The 14,613-nt window shown below is 40.2% G+C and overlaps 1 protein-coding gene across 1 annotated transcript in view; it reads right to left on the bottom strand.

Moving 5' to 3' along the window:
• Positions 1-9,716, bottom strand: part of LOC146471123 (structural maintenance of chromosomes protein 4-like) — a 53,608-nt gene extending 43,892 nt beyond the window's left edge. The window contains exons 1-3 of the mRNA XM_085121128.1: positions 9,142-9,716; positions 8,800-8,991; positions 5,207-5,383 (exon numbers count right to left, since the gene is read on the bottom strand). Coding sequence (XP_084977254.1) covers positions 5,207-5,383; positions 8,800-8,991; positions 9,142-9,318 — 546 coding nt within the window. The 5' untranslated portion in view covers positions 9,319-9,716. The remainder of the gene's footprint in view (positions 1-5,206; positions 5,384-8,799; positions 8,992-9,141) is intronic.
• Between the last annotated feature and the right edge of the window lie 4,897 nt (positions 9,717-14,613).

The following is a 14,613-nucleotide window of genomic DNA, read 5'->3' as shown; positions in this document are numbered from 1 at the left end:
TCGACGACTGTAAATTTTGTGGCAAGTCTCACTAAAGAAATAGAGAAAAGTGTCCTGCTTTTGGCCAAATCTGCAAGAAGTGCAAGAAAGAGAATCAGGTAGCGAGTAAGTGTCATCTTCATGGAAAGAAGAGTGTCTCTAAGGAAAAGAAGCCAAAGGCTACGAAACCTAGCTCCAAGAAAAGCAATTGGAAGAAAGTAAATGCTCTTGAAGCCGTCACTTCGTCAGAGGAAGAACTTTTGGCTGTAGACCTCTCCACAGAGGACGTTAATGTGAATACTGCTGAAGTGGTTGATGTCAGTGATTTCCCAAGTAAGATTTATGCAGCTATGGAAATACAAGGAAAGACCGTAAAAATGCAGATTGACTCTGGTGCATCATGCAATGTACTCCCAAAGGAATACCTTCCAGAAGGAGCAGAGGTTCAGAAGACAAACAAGTTGTTGACAGCCTACAACAAGGAACGAATTCCAGCATTTGGAACAGCAAGAATCAGCATGCGCAATCCTAAGACTAGAAAGAAATACAATGCTGAGTTTGTTGTAGTGGATGGCAGTTATACACCATTACTAGGAGCTCGTGCTGCACAGCAGATGGGTTTCATTGTAGTCCAACATCACAATATCCAACTCTTGAGCAACAATGAAGTCTTCACTGCCTCACCGAGTAGTTCTCTTACTAAGGAGCAAGTGTTAACCGACTTTGGAGACCTCTTCAAAGGACTTGGAAAAATGGACGGAAAGTTACACTTAGAAGTAAATGAATCTGTCCCACCAGTTATAATGCCTCCCCGCAGAGTACCTGTCGCGTTGAAAGGAAAGTTCAAAGAAGAAATTGACCGTCTTGTCAGTGTTGGTGTCTTAGAGAAAGTAGAAGAGCCAACTAAGTGGGTGTCCAGTGCAGTGGTCACAGCGAAAGCGAATGGGAAAGTCAGAGTTTGCATCGACCCCAGACCCCTGAATGAGGCACTCAGTCGAAGCCACTATCCTTTGCCTGTCATTGATGACATTCTTCCTGAACTTTGGAAAGCACGAGTCTTTTCCAAAGCAGATCTGAAAGATGGCTTTCTCCAGATCGAATTAGATGATCAGTCGAGCCGCCTAACTACATTTCAGACACCATGGGGCAGACATCGGTGGTTAAGGATGCCGTATGGAATTAGCCCAGCACCTGAATACTTTCAGCAAAAGCTAGATCAAAACCTGCAAGGATTACCTGGAGTCTACAGAATAGCGGATGATTTGCTGATTACAGGTCAAGGTGACACCAAGGAAGAAGCAGACAAGGATCATGATGCAAACCTTGTACGCCTACTACAAAGATGCAGAGACAGGAACATCAAATTAAACAAAGCCAAGTTCGACTTCAAATGCAGCCAAGTTCCGTTCATTGGACATCTGTTAAGCAATGAAGGAGTCAAACCTGACCCCAAGAAGATTGAGGCCATTGTGAAAATGGAAGCCCCCGCTGATGTCCAGGGTGTACAGCGTCTCATTGGCATGGTTAAGTACCTTTCGAAGTTTCTCAGTAACCTGTCAGCGTTATGTGAGCCTCTCCGCAAACTAACACACAAGGACGTTGAGTGGCAGTGGGCACAGGAACAAGAGGATGCCTTCCAGTCTCTAAAAACTGCTGTTACACAAGCCCCAGTCCTTAAGTATTTCAGTCCACAAGCTCAAACTGAAGGACAAGGTGATGCATCTCAAAATGGCCTTGGATTTGTTCTAATGCAAGAGGGTCAGCCGGTTACATATGCAAGTCGTGCACTCACCCCAGCGGAGCAGAGATATTCTCAGATCGAGAAAGAGCTTCTGGCTCAAGTCTTCGGGCTAGAACACAATCATCATTACACGTTTGGAAGACGAGTGATTTTGAGGACCGACCACAAACCCCTGGTATCAATTTACAAGAAACCCCTTGTTTCAGCACCAAAGCGTCTGCAGCGACTGCTGCTTCGACTCCAGCAGTATGATGTTGACTTGAGGTACAAACCTAGTTCTGAGATGTATTTGGCAGATACCTTATCAAGAACTTCTCTAAAAAACATCACTCAGTCTAAAGTACAGGAGGAAACGGAGTCCATTCATGCAGCTGATTTTCTCTCTATCTCAGAGCCTCAGCTAACAGAAATTCAAGCAGAAACAGCTCAAGATGACACTCTCCAACAGTTAAAGAAGACCATTATCAGTGGATGGCCAGAAACTAAGAAGGAAGTCCCTGTGTCTCTCCACCCGTACTTCCTAGTTAGAGATGAGTTATCAGCACAAGATGGCCTAATCTTCAAAGGACAGCGTTGTGTCATCCCCTTGGGTCTACGCGTAAGAATTAAAGAGAAGTTGCATGGAGCTCACACTGGAATTCAGAGTTGCCTTCGCAGGGCTAGAGAAACTGTGTATTGGCCAGGAATGAACTCAGAACTAACTGATTACATTTCAAAGTGCGATATCTGCTCTTGTTATCAGTCAAGCCAACCAAAAGAGCCTCTCATCTGTCATGAAATTGCTGATCACCCTTGGCAGAAGATTGGAGTAGATGTTTTTACACTAGATGATACCGACTATCTCTGTGTGGTTGACTACTACTCAAGTTACTTTGAAGTGGACAGACTAGAGAGCAAGACTGCAGCAAACATAGCCAAGAAACTCCGCAAGCAGTTTTCAGTCCATGGAATCCCAAATCAGCTAATCAGTGACAACATGCCATTCAACTCTCAGGAATTCAAAGACTTTGCAGCCAACTACGAGTTCGAAGTCATTACAAGTTCGCCTGGCTATCCCCAGAGCAATGGCAAAGTCGAAAACACCATCAAGACTGCGGAAAACATCATGAAGAAAGCCAAGCAAGCCGGCACAGATGTTTACTTGTCCCTGTTGGATTGAAGAAATACTCCTACTGAAGGAATGTCAAGTTCTCCCGCCCAAAGGATGTTCGGTCGCAGAACAAGAACGCTGCTTCCCACCAGCAGTTCTTTGCTAAAGCCAAAGGTCCAAGAAGATGTGAAGGAGAAACTGATCAAGCAGAAGTCCAAACAAACCAAGTACTACAACCGGACCAGCAAAGAACTTCCACCCTTACAGTCAGGAGAGATTGTGCGAGTCGCCCCTAAACAAGGTGACAGAGAACGGAAGTGGTTCAAAGCGTGTGTTGAAGGACAAGTTGACATTCGGTCGTACGAAGTCCGGACTGAAGATGGCAAATTGTACAGGAGAAATCGACGACATCTTCGCCAGTCCAAGGAACCATTCGGTCAGTCGGCTGAAACCAGACTTGTCGTGCAACCCCAACACAACCAGACAGGCACATCACCCACAACAGCTGTACCAACCACACCCAAAGCCACAGGTCAACCAGTCCAAAACACCCCTGTTGATCTACCCAAGCAGGCAGAGCCGGTGACAGTGTCCCCAAGCCAGGAGCCACCTCCCACAACAAAGCCAACCTCAGTTGTGACAAGGAGTGGACGAGTCTCAAGGGCACCACAGTACTTACAGGACTTTGTTTAAGAACTTTAGAATGTTACCCTTGATGAAGTTGATTATTATTATCACCAAGTTGAAGTTAAGAGACTGTTATTTGACATTATTTGTTTCAGTCCGTTATGGCAACCTCATTTGCGAGTACTGCGTTTAGTGTACAACTTTCTTATTTATTTTTTTTATTTTTTTTCGCAAAAGGAAAGGTGTGACGTCATGTTAGTCACGTGACCTCTTTGCCATGTGCTTTGCTTTTGTTGAATAAAGCATTGAGTTGTTGTTTAGTTATGACTGTTGGTCGTCTATTTATCACTCGTTGCGCCCCTAGAATAGCGTAACGTTACACTCGTCTCGGCATCCCCTTGCAAACTTCAATTCCTTTCTTAATTACTGGTAGACGTACATGTACTAATTCTTCCGTTGGTTCTAGCCCAAACATCAAGGGCTGTAGAAAAGTCAAATTCCCTAACCCTAGTTTGTCAATGTTAGACTTCAGAACAGTAGCAATAGCATCTTGCATACCTTCCGCATTTTGATGAGAATGATAGGTAGCATTTCCTCCCACTCAAAGATTCTTAACACTTTCAAGGCCAACTTCATCCAGAAAACTGATTAGTGAGTCATAGTTAACTGTGGCTATGTCCTCCTTGGCCAGCCAGTAGACGGCTCTCATTGCGGTGAGGATGGCTTGCGATTGTTCTCTAAGAACATGGCGCTGTGTGTTGCTGAATGTATCCCTCATAGCTTCTTCATTAACAGCATCCTCATGTTCTTTACAGTCTTTATGTCTTTGCAGAGTTGAGGCTCTAAAATGTGTACACCCTTCTGCCGATGCAAAGGGGTTTGTCTTCTAGATTTCCGACAAAAATAGCAGAACATCGGCTCCTTTTCATAGCCCAACCATGTGTGATCTCGCAACCAAGTTTTCTGGAAAGTTCGTGATTTTTTCGGTTTCCTTTGATCCTCATTCGTTTCTTCCTGATTAATACACTGTTCTTCTTCTGTATCATTTTTCTCTGATTTAGCCTGGCTTCGATTTGGAGCGGAAAAGCTTTCTGTTGTGAAACGTGACTTGAGATTGAACTTTGAACGGACAACGTGCGATAAAATATACTTTCCACGTTCTGTTTAGCTTGCAATTTCTGGGAGATTTTTCCCTAAATTTTGAAGGGGACAAATTGTCCCCTTGGCCGTTTTTTTTAAGGGACAATTTTAATTGCAGTGCAGGATTGGCGCAATGGCGCGGCCTGGCTCAAACCCTGATCAACTCAACCTCCCTTTTTTTCGCTGTGAACCTGTTCATTAATTCCTCTAAAGGAGTCAAATACACTTCACCCATTGACTGCTATGCCAGCCAAAACTGGCCTAGGGGAACTATGGTACTTGTACCACCTGTGATGTCAATAAGGTGCCAAAATCAGCATTATAGAGTGAATTGGGCCAAGATACAGACATATTACAGTGTAACCTTCAACGTTTTTCCCCAGAAAACTGAAGAAAAATGTGTCCTTCCTTTGCCAGTCATGGACCCATTTGGTTGAAAATTATCAGGTGGAATTTTTTTTCAGAGGGAATTAACAATAAAGGCCACTCTATGGCAACCACAAGTACAAATAAAGCATTTCAACCAGTTGAACTGGAAATTTTGGCTCAATGGAAAATATGGCCTGACTCCCGTTACTCTGCAGCCCTGTGTATTACGCTTTGCTAGAGCCCTGCTAAACACAACCCACCTGTAAAATAAGAAATCTGTTGTGATCCAAGTCAATGCCACAATCTTTAAGAAGTCTGGCCACCTCCTTGAATGGAACTTTACGGCCGTTAACATGATAGTCAGAACTGTTGTCTTTGCGCGCTGTCCGAGACACAACAAACTGACTCCCTGGCACAGCTTTATATTCATCTCCTGGCTGTATATAGAAAAGACAGGTTGATGTTAAAGGAAAATTGTAACAATATGCCTGAAGTTGTAAGTTGCATTCCATTAATATCCATACCCAATCTACTTTGATGTCATTTCCAACGATTAGGATGACAGCTGTTCTCCGAAAGACGAGAGGAACACACTAAAGAATTAGTTAATAACTGTCTTAAGGGGCTTGTTCCTGATTTATTCAAGGGCTATTTTAACATCAGACACTGTGACATCCATTCCCATAATACAAGATTTAGCAAGAACCTTTCTATTGATAACATTAAGTTAGAAATTTCTAAGCGTGCTTTTTATTATATTTATGTTATTATATTTCGATTGTACAATTTTTTGTGTGCATTTGATTTCGTTCAATGCACAGATTGAGTTTGATTGAAATTCAGTTTGATTGTTTGATTTATTATGCCAGGATACAAGCAGAGTGCAGAACAATAAGTTTATCACTACCTCATCAAACACCATTCAAGTAACCATTCAATAATGGCATGCAAAGCATCTCTTCATGATCAAGCAGGGTCAACTGTATGTATAACATCAAAGGGCTTTGTTTGTGTATTTCCCACTGTGAATGCTATTATGTAGATTTAGTTGATTCAATTCAGTGTCTACAGTGTGAAAGTTACAATACAGAAAACTACCATTTCAGCCTTCTATTTTTACTTGAATTCTGTTTGATTTATCACTGCCAACTTGAACCCGTCACTATATAAACAAGTTTTTGCCGTACGAAATAGTGAGTGTCTAGTGAACTAAGTGGTCAAGGTTATAATCATATTTATTGCAATAACCAATTTGAAACAAAGGTTAGACCAGATTATGTGTCATGACTAGACACTTGCAGAAGGTTAAAAACAACAGAAAATTTGAAAGCATCAACTCTAGAAGAGGTTCAGTTGGATAGAAGAGGTTGATGCATTCAAGTTTCCAACTAAAAAGATTGAATGGGATAATTTTGTTACTTTGGAAAGGTTTTCACAAACAAAAGGTTTTCACACAGGAGGCTCAAGGTAGCCACGTTAACAATGTTACAACTAATCAAGTCAACCATTGCATTGGTGAACTGTCAAACTACACTTGAAATATGTATTGATTTTGGGGAGAATGAAACAATGAACTACAATCTTACAGCATGCAAACTTCAGTATTACTGTGTTGCTTTTTGTTGTCTAGATGTACGTGGACTTCAAAGACAAATGTTGATTATAGAATAAACCTGGTTTTTTTTACAATATTTCTAGATAGTAGTTTTAGCCGTTTTTAACTCATGAATGCATGCATATGCAATGAACAAGTTATCGCGATGAGGGGATTTCATTTGGTCGGTGGGTTGTTAACTTTCAGGCATGCGCAGTAAATGAGTTATCGTAATGTAGGGGAATTTTACTGGGACGCTGGTCGTTTTCTCCAATTTCACAATTTTTGGAAGGAAAACACACCTTTTCGAAACGGTAAATCGAAAGAAGAACTTCTAAGGAATGCTTGACAGTTTTAACCGCGGAAATCAAGCATTAACTGCGAAGAAATTGTCCTTCAATTTGTGGTTTTATCGACCCAATGAGGGGGCGGATCTCAAATCAACTTTTAATCCACGGACTTTCTTGGTAATGTTCAAGTTCTTCTAGGAGTACAACAAATAATTACAGGTTTGATTGTGAATTTGTACTGAAATACTATTCTAATAGACCGGTTTTCCGTATTCCGAACAGTTCTTGCAAAATGTTTGAAATACGTGATCTGATAAATTTGCTTCAAAATTGACTTCAAATGGCTAGCAAGTCGCCTCGCGGTGAAAATTATACGCTTTTGTTTCTTATACCTGTAAAAAGACCTATCTGAATAAATTTTTTATTAAGGAAAACTTTTTGTTTTTCTATATTTATTGATGAAACGTGACAACTCAGCGTAATCTTGTGTAAACAAACACGTCCTTGCAACTAGCAGATGTAATTCACCCAGACAGAATCTGCAATAAATTTCATTCAGGGTCTAGTGTGTGATAAGATCGATTCAACAGAACAAATGTAAACACTGAAAGTATGCTTATGCATAGCGACAATCATCACAACGTTTGATGAATTTCTCTATTTACAGCCAAAATAGCAAATTTAGCAAGGTTGAAAGCTTCTTCCGATGTTATAAAACGTGACAGAAGCTCTCGTTTGAACTTAGAAAGGAATGTTACCATATTGAAAACAGCAAGATCTATGTCACATGCTAGGCAACCAAAATCGTTCACATCTATCAAGTTTCTATCGGCAACAACATGATGCAAGGAAAAAAATTACGGAGGTTCTTGGAAAACTGGACGCTTTTTTGTCGATTGGCAACCACGCAAAACCACCAAAAGAACACATACATCCATCTTTGCGTTGCTTTGCGTATCGGAAGGAATCAGAGTGTGTGTGTAATTTAATTGTTTAATTGCTTATACATAATGCATTTCTGCAATGCGGCATGGCGTCCACAAATCCTTGTAGCGTAGTTTGATGTGAGTACTGCTTTACGGTTACGACTATTCACTTCAGCATTCATGAGTTGGCTCACAGGAGCCTTTGATTACAGCAACTTGGTTATACACATCATCAGGTACCTATCTAGCTATGAATGGGGCCTCAATACTTTCAGCCAATGCAAATGCCTATGATATGCTAAGGGTGTGTTTCTTTGGGAAAATCCAAAACCGGATTTTTGAATCCTTAAATGGATTTTGCATTTCTTTACTATGATCAATGATCCAAGATCACTTGAATCATGGTGTATCAAAGGAACCAATGAATCCACTCTGGCTAAGGAATTCTAGTTCTTAGTAAAGAAACGCAAAATCTGTTTGAGTATTCAAAAATCAGAATTCGGATTTTCCCAAAGCAACGCACCCTAAGAGAAACAAAGCTATAATGTTGTGAGCTAATTAAGCCACAACAAAACTATTTCCCACCTTGGAAGCCCGAGTACACAGTGACTCCATTGATAACAATGCACTGTGAATGGTTCACTGAGAACGAGTAGCTTACAAGAGTCATGTTCCATCAACAGTGTTTTGCTAATCTGTCAATGGAATCTTATGTTACATAATTCACCCTAACTTCAGAAGGGGTGATCTGGGAAAGATTTCCACACAGTCCAATATACTAGTCCTGCATACAATTTGACTCGTATTAAATCTTCGCACTTACTTTTTGTTTCTGTGGATACTACAAGATTACGACATGCATAATAAATGTATGTATGCAGTAGTTTCAGCATTAGACAATAAGCTTACTATAAGCTTATAACCAAAGTGTGTACTATCACTTTACACGTTTCGGCATATTTATTAAAACTAGTCCATAAAGTAGGTTAATCTATTTTTTGTTTGAGAAGTTTACATAAACTTACAGTAACCAAGCGACTTACCAAATCGATAATGTTCTGGAAATGTACCGAAACAGTGCAGCTCTGTACGTTTTGGTGATTTTCGGAATTGTGTATCAGCTGAGAGACTTTCTTCGTCCGAATCATTTTCGAGCGGTAGCCAAACACAAACAACATCGCATCAATGACATTCGATTTTCCACTTCCGTTTGGACCAACAATCGATGAAAAGTTCTGAATAAAAACACAATAAAGAAAGAATACTTCAGTTTAATGTAAAGACATTGAAGTAAGTCCTCAGGCTTGAGCTTGTCGTTAAAATGCAAATCAAAAAAGTGTTGCATGGATGCGGGAAGATTCGACTGCGATTTGATAGTTGTTTACCTTATGAAATGGACCCAGTTCTTGAATTCCCGCGTAGGACTTAAAGTTTTCATTTACTATTTTTGTAATCATTAGTCGAGATGTATTGGCATCAGTTGTTAGTTCTGTGTTCATCGCTTCTTCATTGCCTTTTTCTGTTGCATTTGCTTGTTCGTTGGAAACTGCACCCTCCGCCATTTTGTCTTTTAGTTTTGGCGCCAAAACGATTTTCCCATAGTACAGTTCGTTCGTCTAACGGAGCATCGTAACTGGAGACTGGGACTAGGAAGGAGGGGCTAGCCAGCATGCAGTTGCTTAGCTCCAGGCGGTATCAATCAATGAAAATCAATCATTGATTGCAATCAATATAATCAATAATTAATTGATTGATATTGATTGGTTCAACAAATCAATAGAAATCAAACCTCACCCACCGACCATCTTAATTTTATTGATTTTTCTGTTGCACGAGTAAAATATGTTAGACAAGTACATTTTCCCCTATAAAAAATTATTTCAGATTGTATAGAAATTATTTGTTTTAGTTGCATAATCAAAATTGCTGATCATAGGACATTAACCCGGCATAGATTTCAGAGACTCGATTTAGAACTGAAGGGGGCTTATACTTGTACTGAATTTGGTACTATCAAAGGTTGTGAGAGTGTGCTTTGAAATGAACGTACATTACATTACTTCAATGCGCGCTGTATAACAGCACACTGATGTGTACTCCTGCCCCCCGGGGGGACACTCATATGAAAGGGGCGGGGATGCTCGTTGTCTCGCTAAGGGGTGTAAATTTTGGATTTTTGTCTCACTTAGGGTGTTCTGGGCAAAACGACCATTATTATTAAGCCGGGAAGGTCTCGTTTAGGGTTGCACGCAAAAAGTTACTGTAGTTTTTGTCTGTGTTTTAAAACGGTCTCTCTTTAATAGGGGATCAAAAAAGTTAGGGCCATGCCCAGATTGGTCACCTTTAGGGATTTAATTGAAAATTTCCGACGAGCATCCCCGCCCCTTTCAGCACTAGAGCTTTTTCTGTCCTGCTTTTTAATTGGTTGAACATTTGTCCAATCAGAAAGTCGTTTATAATGCAATGATGACAAAAGCGTATTTTCTTTGGTTTCCCTCAAAGTTTGTGGCAGATCAGGTAAGGTATGCAAATGCAGCCATGACACAATATTTCTTTAATTTATGGAACATTTGAGTTCAAATACTAGCCTATTATGCAAATAAAACGCCAAGTCCCTTTTATCCGGGAGGTTTAGTCACCCGTACGGGAGACCGGGAGATTCGTTCCGTATCCGCGAGACTCACGGATAATCCGGGAGAGTTGGCATGAGTGCATCCTAGCCTTACGCACGCACCTTCAAGGTTTCAATTCCCTGCTTTGCTTGAGTTATCATGAATGTCTCAGCCAATGTCACTGCTTGTTCCTGCGTTTGTGCTTTCTGACTCTACGAATCCCAGAAACTCCTCCCTCACCCTCAAGACAGCATCCACATCTTTCCGGTCCACAAAGCGTTTTAATACACTTTTTTTTTTTCTTTTGTTGAAACGTTATTTTAATTTCTGCCGTCCGTAGGGCTTGTAAGCCCGTGCTTATTTGCTTAAAGGCAGGTACGCCTGATTGGTTAACACTTGTTTCCATATCTCAAACTGACTGTTCTCCACCTCTAAATTTTCATACATGAAGTAAAAATCCCACTTCGCTTCTTTTTTACCTTGTGTAGTTACACTGGAATCCAGCAACGTCACCAGCGCGAAACTCGACAAAATCCCATGCATCTGAGAAAGTGAGGTCACGATTGGCCTGGATCGTGATCGCTCACAAGTTGACGGTCAGTACTCGTTTCCGTATCTCAAACTGCCTTTGCACTTTTACTTAAAATTTTTATTTATTTATTTATTTATTTATTTATTTATTTGTTCACCACGACATACAAACATAGAAAGTTACAATGAATAATAGACTAGGATCGTACATAAGTTTAGAGTAAATAATAATAGTAAAAGAAGAAGTAAGAAGTGGCGAGGAGACCTCAAGAAACCCCCGGGCTTATACTGAGAGGTCTCCTCGGAGATATGTTAGGACTTTAAGACCAGTAAAGACATTGTATTTAGATTTAACATACGGTGGTAAGACTATAAAGACATAACAGAGTCGGACATTTCATGCAATTAACTGAGGAAATCAAGAAGCTTTCTTTTGAAGGTGGATAGACTAGGGGAAGACGTAATTGATAATGGCAAAGCATTCCCTATTTTTGGCCTTCTATAGAGTATAGTAAATTGCTTGATATTAGTTCGGCAGGTGTGAGGTCGAAAATGAGCTGAGGTTCTAGTATCATAATTATGAATTTGACCACCAGTCGGAAATAAATTTAAAAGGGCGAAGGTAGCAAACGTTGGTAAATTACACGAGTTGAAGCTTAGCTTTGCCCAAAATAGCACTCTGGTTACCATTAACAGCTCTCCGGTTAGCTTAATTTAGCTTAGGTATTTTGTGGTTAGCATTTATATTGGGGGTAAGGATATCTAGCAAAAAAATTCTAGAATCTGGCTGTAAGTCGTCGGTAGTCTAGTGGTTAAGGATCCCGCTTGGTAATCTGACGACCCAGGTTCGACTCTTCTTGAGGTCACTAAAACTTACTTTGTGTATAGAAATTTAGAAGAAGAGAGAGAGAGAGAGACGCGCTAAGCCAGTCGGGCTTAGTCTTTATACACCTTTCGGACAGCTTATCCCATGGTAGTCACTGAAGAGTCTTTAAGAAGATGGAGATGGGAATGCAAGGGACACAGGCTTCTTTCCTTATTTTGGTAAACGTATTGCTCAATGTACAACAATCTGCTTGTACAGTGTACCTGTTGGCGTAGTACCTTGTCAATCAGGCCGTAGCGGGGGAAGGGGCAGGGGGTGCTTGAGCCCCCCCAGAATTTTTGGAAGATAAAAGCAATGTGCCCAAAAATATATAACGAAAACAAATTAATGTTGAATTCTGACGCTGCAAGTGCCTTTTCACAACCTTTAATGGTCTGTTTACTACCTGTCAGTTTCCTTCGCTGACAGGCACTCCTATCTTGTGAATCGGAAACAAGAATCAAAATGGATTGAAATCAACCAATCTGAAGCCGTAAAAGCTGTCGAAATAAACTACTTGTTTTCTAAGACATCCGCTCAATTATACAAATGCAAGCCCTAGGATTTCACGGTAACGATCGTTTCCGGTACCGTGTCGTTACCGTGTGCTTAAAATAACAGAACCGAAAAATAGTTTCCCATGTAAATATTCAGCCTTACCGATCAAAATTCAATTGATATGAGTTTTTCCCACTCTGATTCTCAATTAGTAGAGCAATTTGTTGGTTGACTCTGCTTATATACGAAACAAAAAAGTTGTATAGCATCTCTCGTCCTGACCGCCATCCAAAGGGGAATTCCACGGTACTGGTGACCCACGTGATTCTTTCTTCGTGCGATCAATATTGCTTCTGGCGCCAAAAAGAAGAAATACGACTCTGTAAGTTTAAAAAAATTTAAGAGGTGGTCTTTCAGTGATGATTTCACTATGGAAACTGACGATGAGGGCCAAATTTCTTTGTTGAAATGCAAGATTTGCAGCGAACATTTCACGCGAGTATGCTTCTTAGTTCGATCTATGAATTAGCCGATCTGTTATGCCACTTTTTAAAGCATTTTGTCCATTTCCTTCTCTGTTTTTAATTGAAACATTCTTTTGTCTTTCGGTATTACCTTTCTGATTCATCTCACCGTATTCAGTAGACATCTTGGAAAATTAAAGGTTATGAAGTTTTCTCAAAACATGACAGTGAATAAATGAAACTGATGAATTGGAAATTACGGCCGGTGGTTGTGAATTACTGATCAAGTTTGTCAGGCAAAACTTAAGATAAAATTTCAAAAAGAAGATATCTTGTTATGGTGGTCATATCTTTTCTGAACTCCTCTACCCTAAAACATGATTGTTACACAAACACTGCTACAAGGTATTCAGAAGTCAAGGAGTCCTCAGTTCAACAGAAGTCATCAGATGATGATCTCTTCCTCCCAATTTCCTCAGCAGTATCTATTCCTGAGCCTGAAAACGACCTTCTGGGGGATGTTGAGTTTGTTGGAAATATCAGCAGCAGTGACTCGGAGTCTCAAGATGAATCAGATGGTGACACTGACTCTCAGTCTGAAGTCGAAGAGGAGTCTGAGGGGTTTACACTTTAATGGACACTCAGTTTACTCATGAATTCACTTTCTGTTGACACTTAAATAGACGTTGAACTTTTCTTTAAAAAATTAGCATACACCGCAGCTCTGTTTTAAAGTATTTACAAGATCTGTTCATGTTGTCCTTCAGCAGCATGGTTAAAAATATATAAAACTGTTCAATTGAGGCCTTAAACTGCTGTTTAAAAGTAAAAACTAAAATCCAAGCTTTCGCCGATCAACGGCGTCATCAGGGATGAGAAAATATTCCGCGCGCGCTGTATATATATGCAAAGAGAGTGTAGGGTGAAGGGTGAAATGTGTAAAAAATGTGGCGTGTGTGTGAAAGCTTTCACACATACGCCACCTTTTTTACAGTTTTGTTTCACCATTTTGCTAAGCCCCCTCAGTTGTTTTAGCCTTGCTACGGGCCTGTTGTCAATAAAGTTCATAGTTCCTGTTTCCGGACAGGAACAGTCTTCTACCAGAAAGTATAACATCTACCTCTCTATCATCATTTAAACAAGCCTAGAGCAACTTTTTTCATTGATTTAGTATACTTATTGTTCTTTGTTTAATAAGTAAATAAATAAGTAAGTAAATAAATAAATAAATGTCATGTGACAAACGAAGGGACATAGACTGATGACATTAAGACGGAAATATAAAAATTAAACAAGACGTACCTGTAAGTTCAATTTTGATTGAGATTCTAATCGGTCATAAGTCCGGAACGAAGGAGATGGGATGGGTGAGATATAAAAGGCCATGTGACTGATGAAAAGTTAGAATCTCAATCAAACTTCACCTTAAAGTATGCGAAAAATTTCTTAAAATTTCACACTGAATTGCGTACCCCAGACCTCAGTTTTCTGGCCAAACGTATTCACAATATCTTCAGCCTCCTCTAGATCTCCAATACGGAGACAACTTGTGGCTGTCCTTTCATCCTAATCCTGTCCTAAGGCTCGACTTAAAGATCATGTTACTGGTAATTTAGTTGTTTGTTAGCAGTACCCAGGCCACCTCCATATGTTATACACTTTTGAAGTGTAGCCATGGAAGAGATGAGGAAGGGATATTTTTGTCCTCTATTGTCTCCCCATGTATATTTATAAGTCTTAGGAGGACCAACAAAAAAAAAAGCTTTTGTCCTTCACATAAATGATACAATTTCAATCAGAATGGTACACTTCCCAGTGACTCTGTCATAATTTGACTCAGACTCAAATTTTACACGGTCAGCCAATGAACTTGCCTACTTATAATAG

The sequence above is a fragment of the Pavona decussata genome, unplaced genomic scaffold, assembly GCF_977016875.1.
Source record: "Pavona decussata unplaced genomic scaffold, jaPavDecu1.1 SCAFFOLD_106, whole genome shotgun sequence".
Taxonomy (NCBI): domain Eukaryota; kingdom Metazoa; phylum Cnidaria; class Anthozoa; order Scleractinia; family Agariciidae; genus Pavona; species Pavona decussata.
Note: the sequence above shows the minus strand (reverse complement) of the source record. Positions and strands in the feature narration are given on the sequence as shown.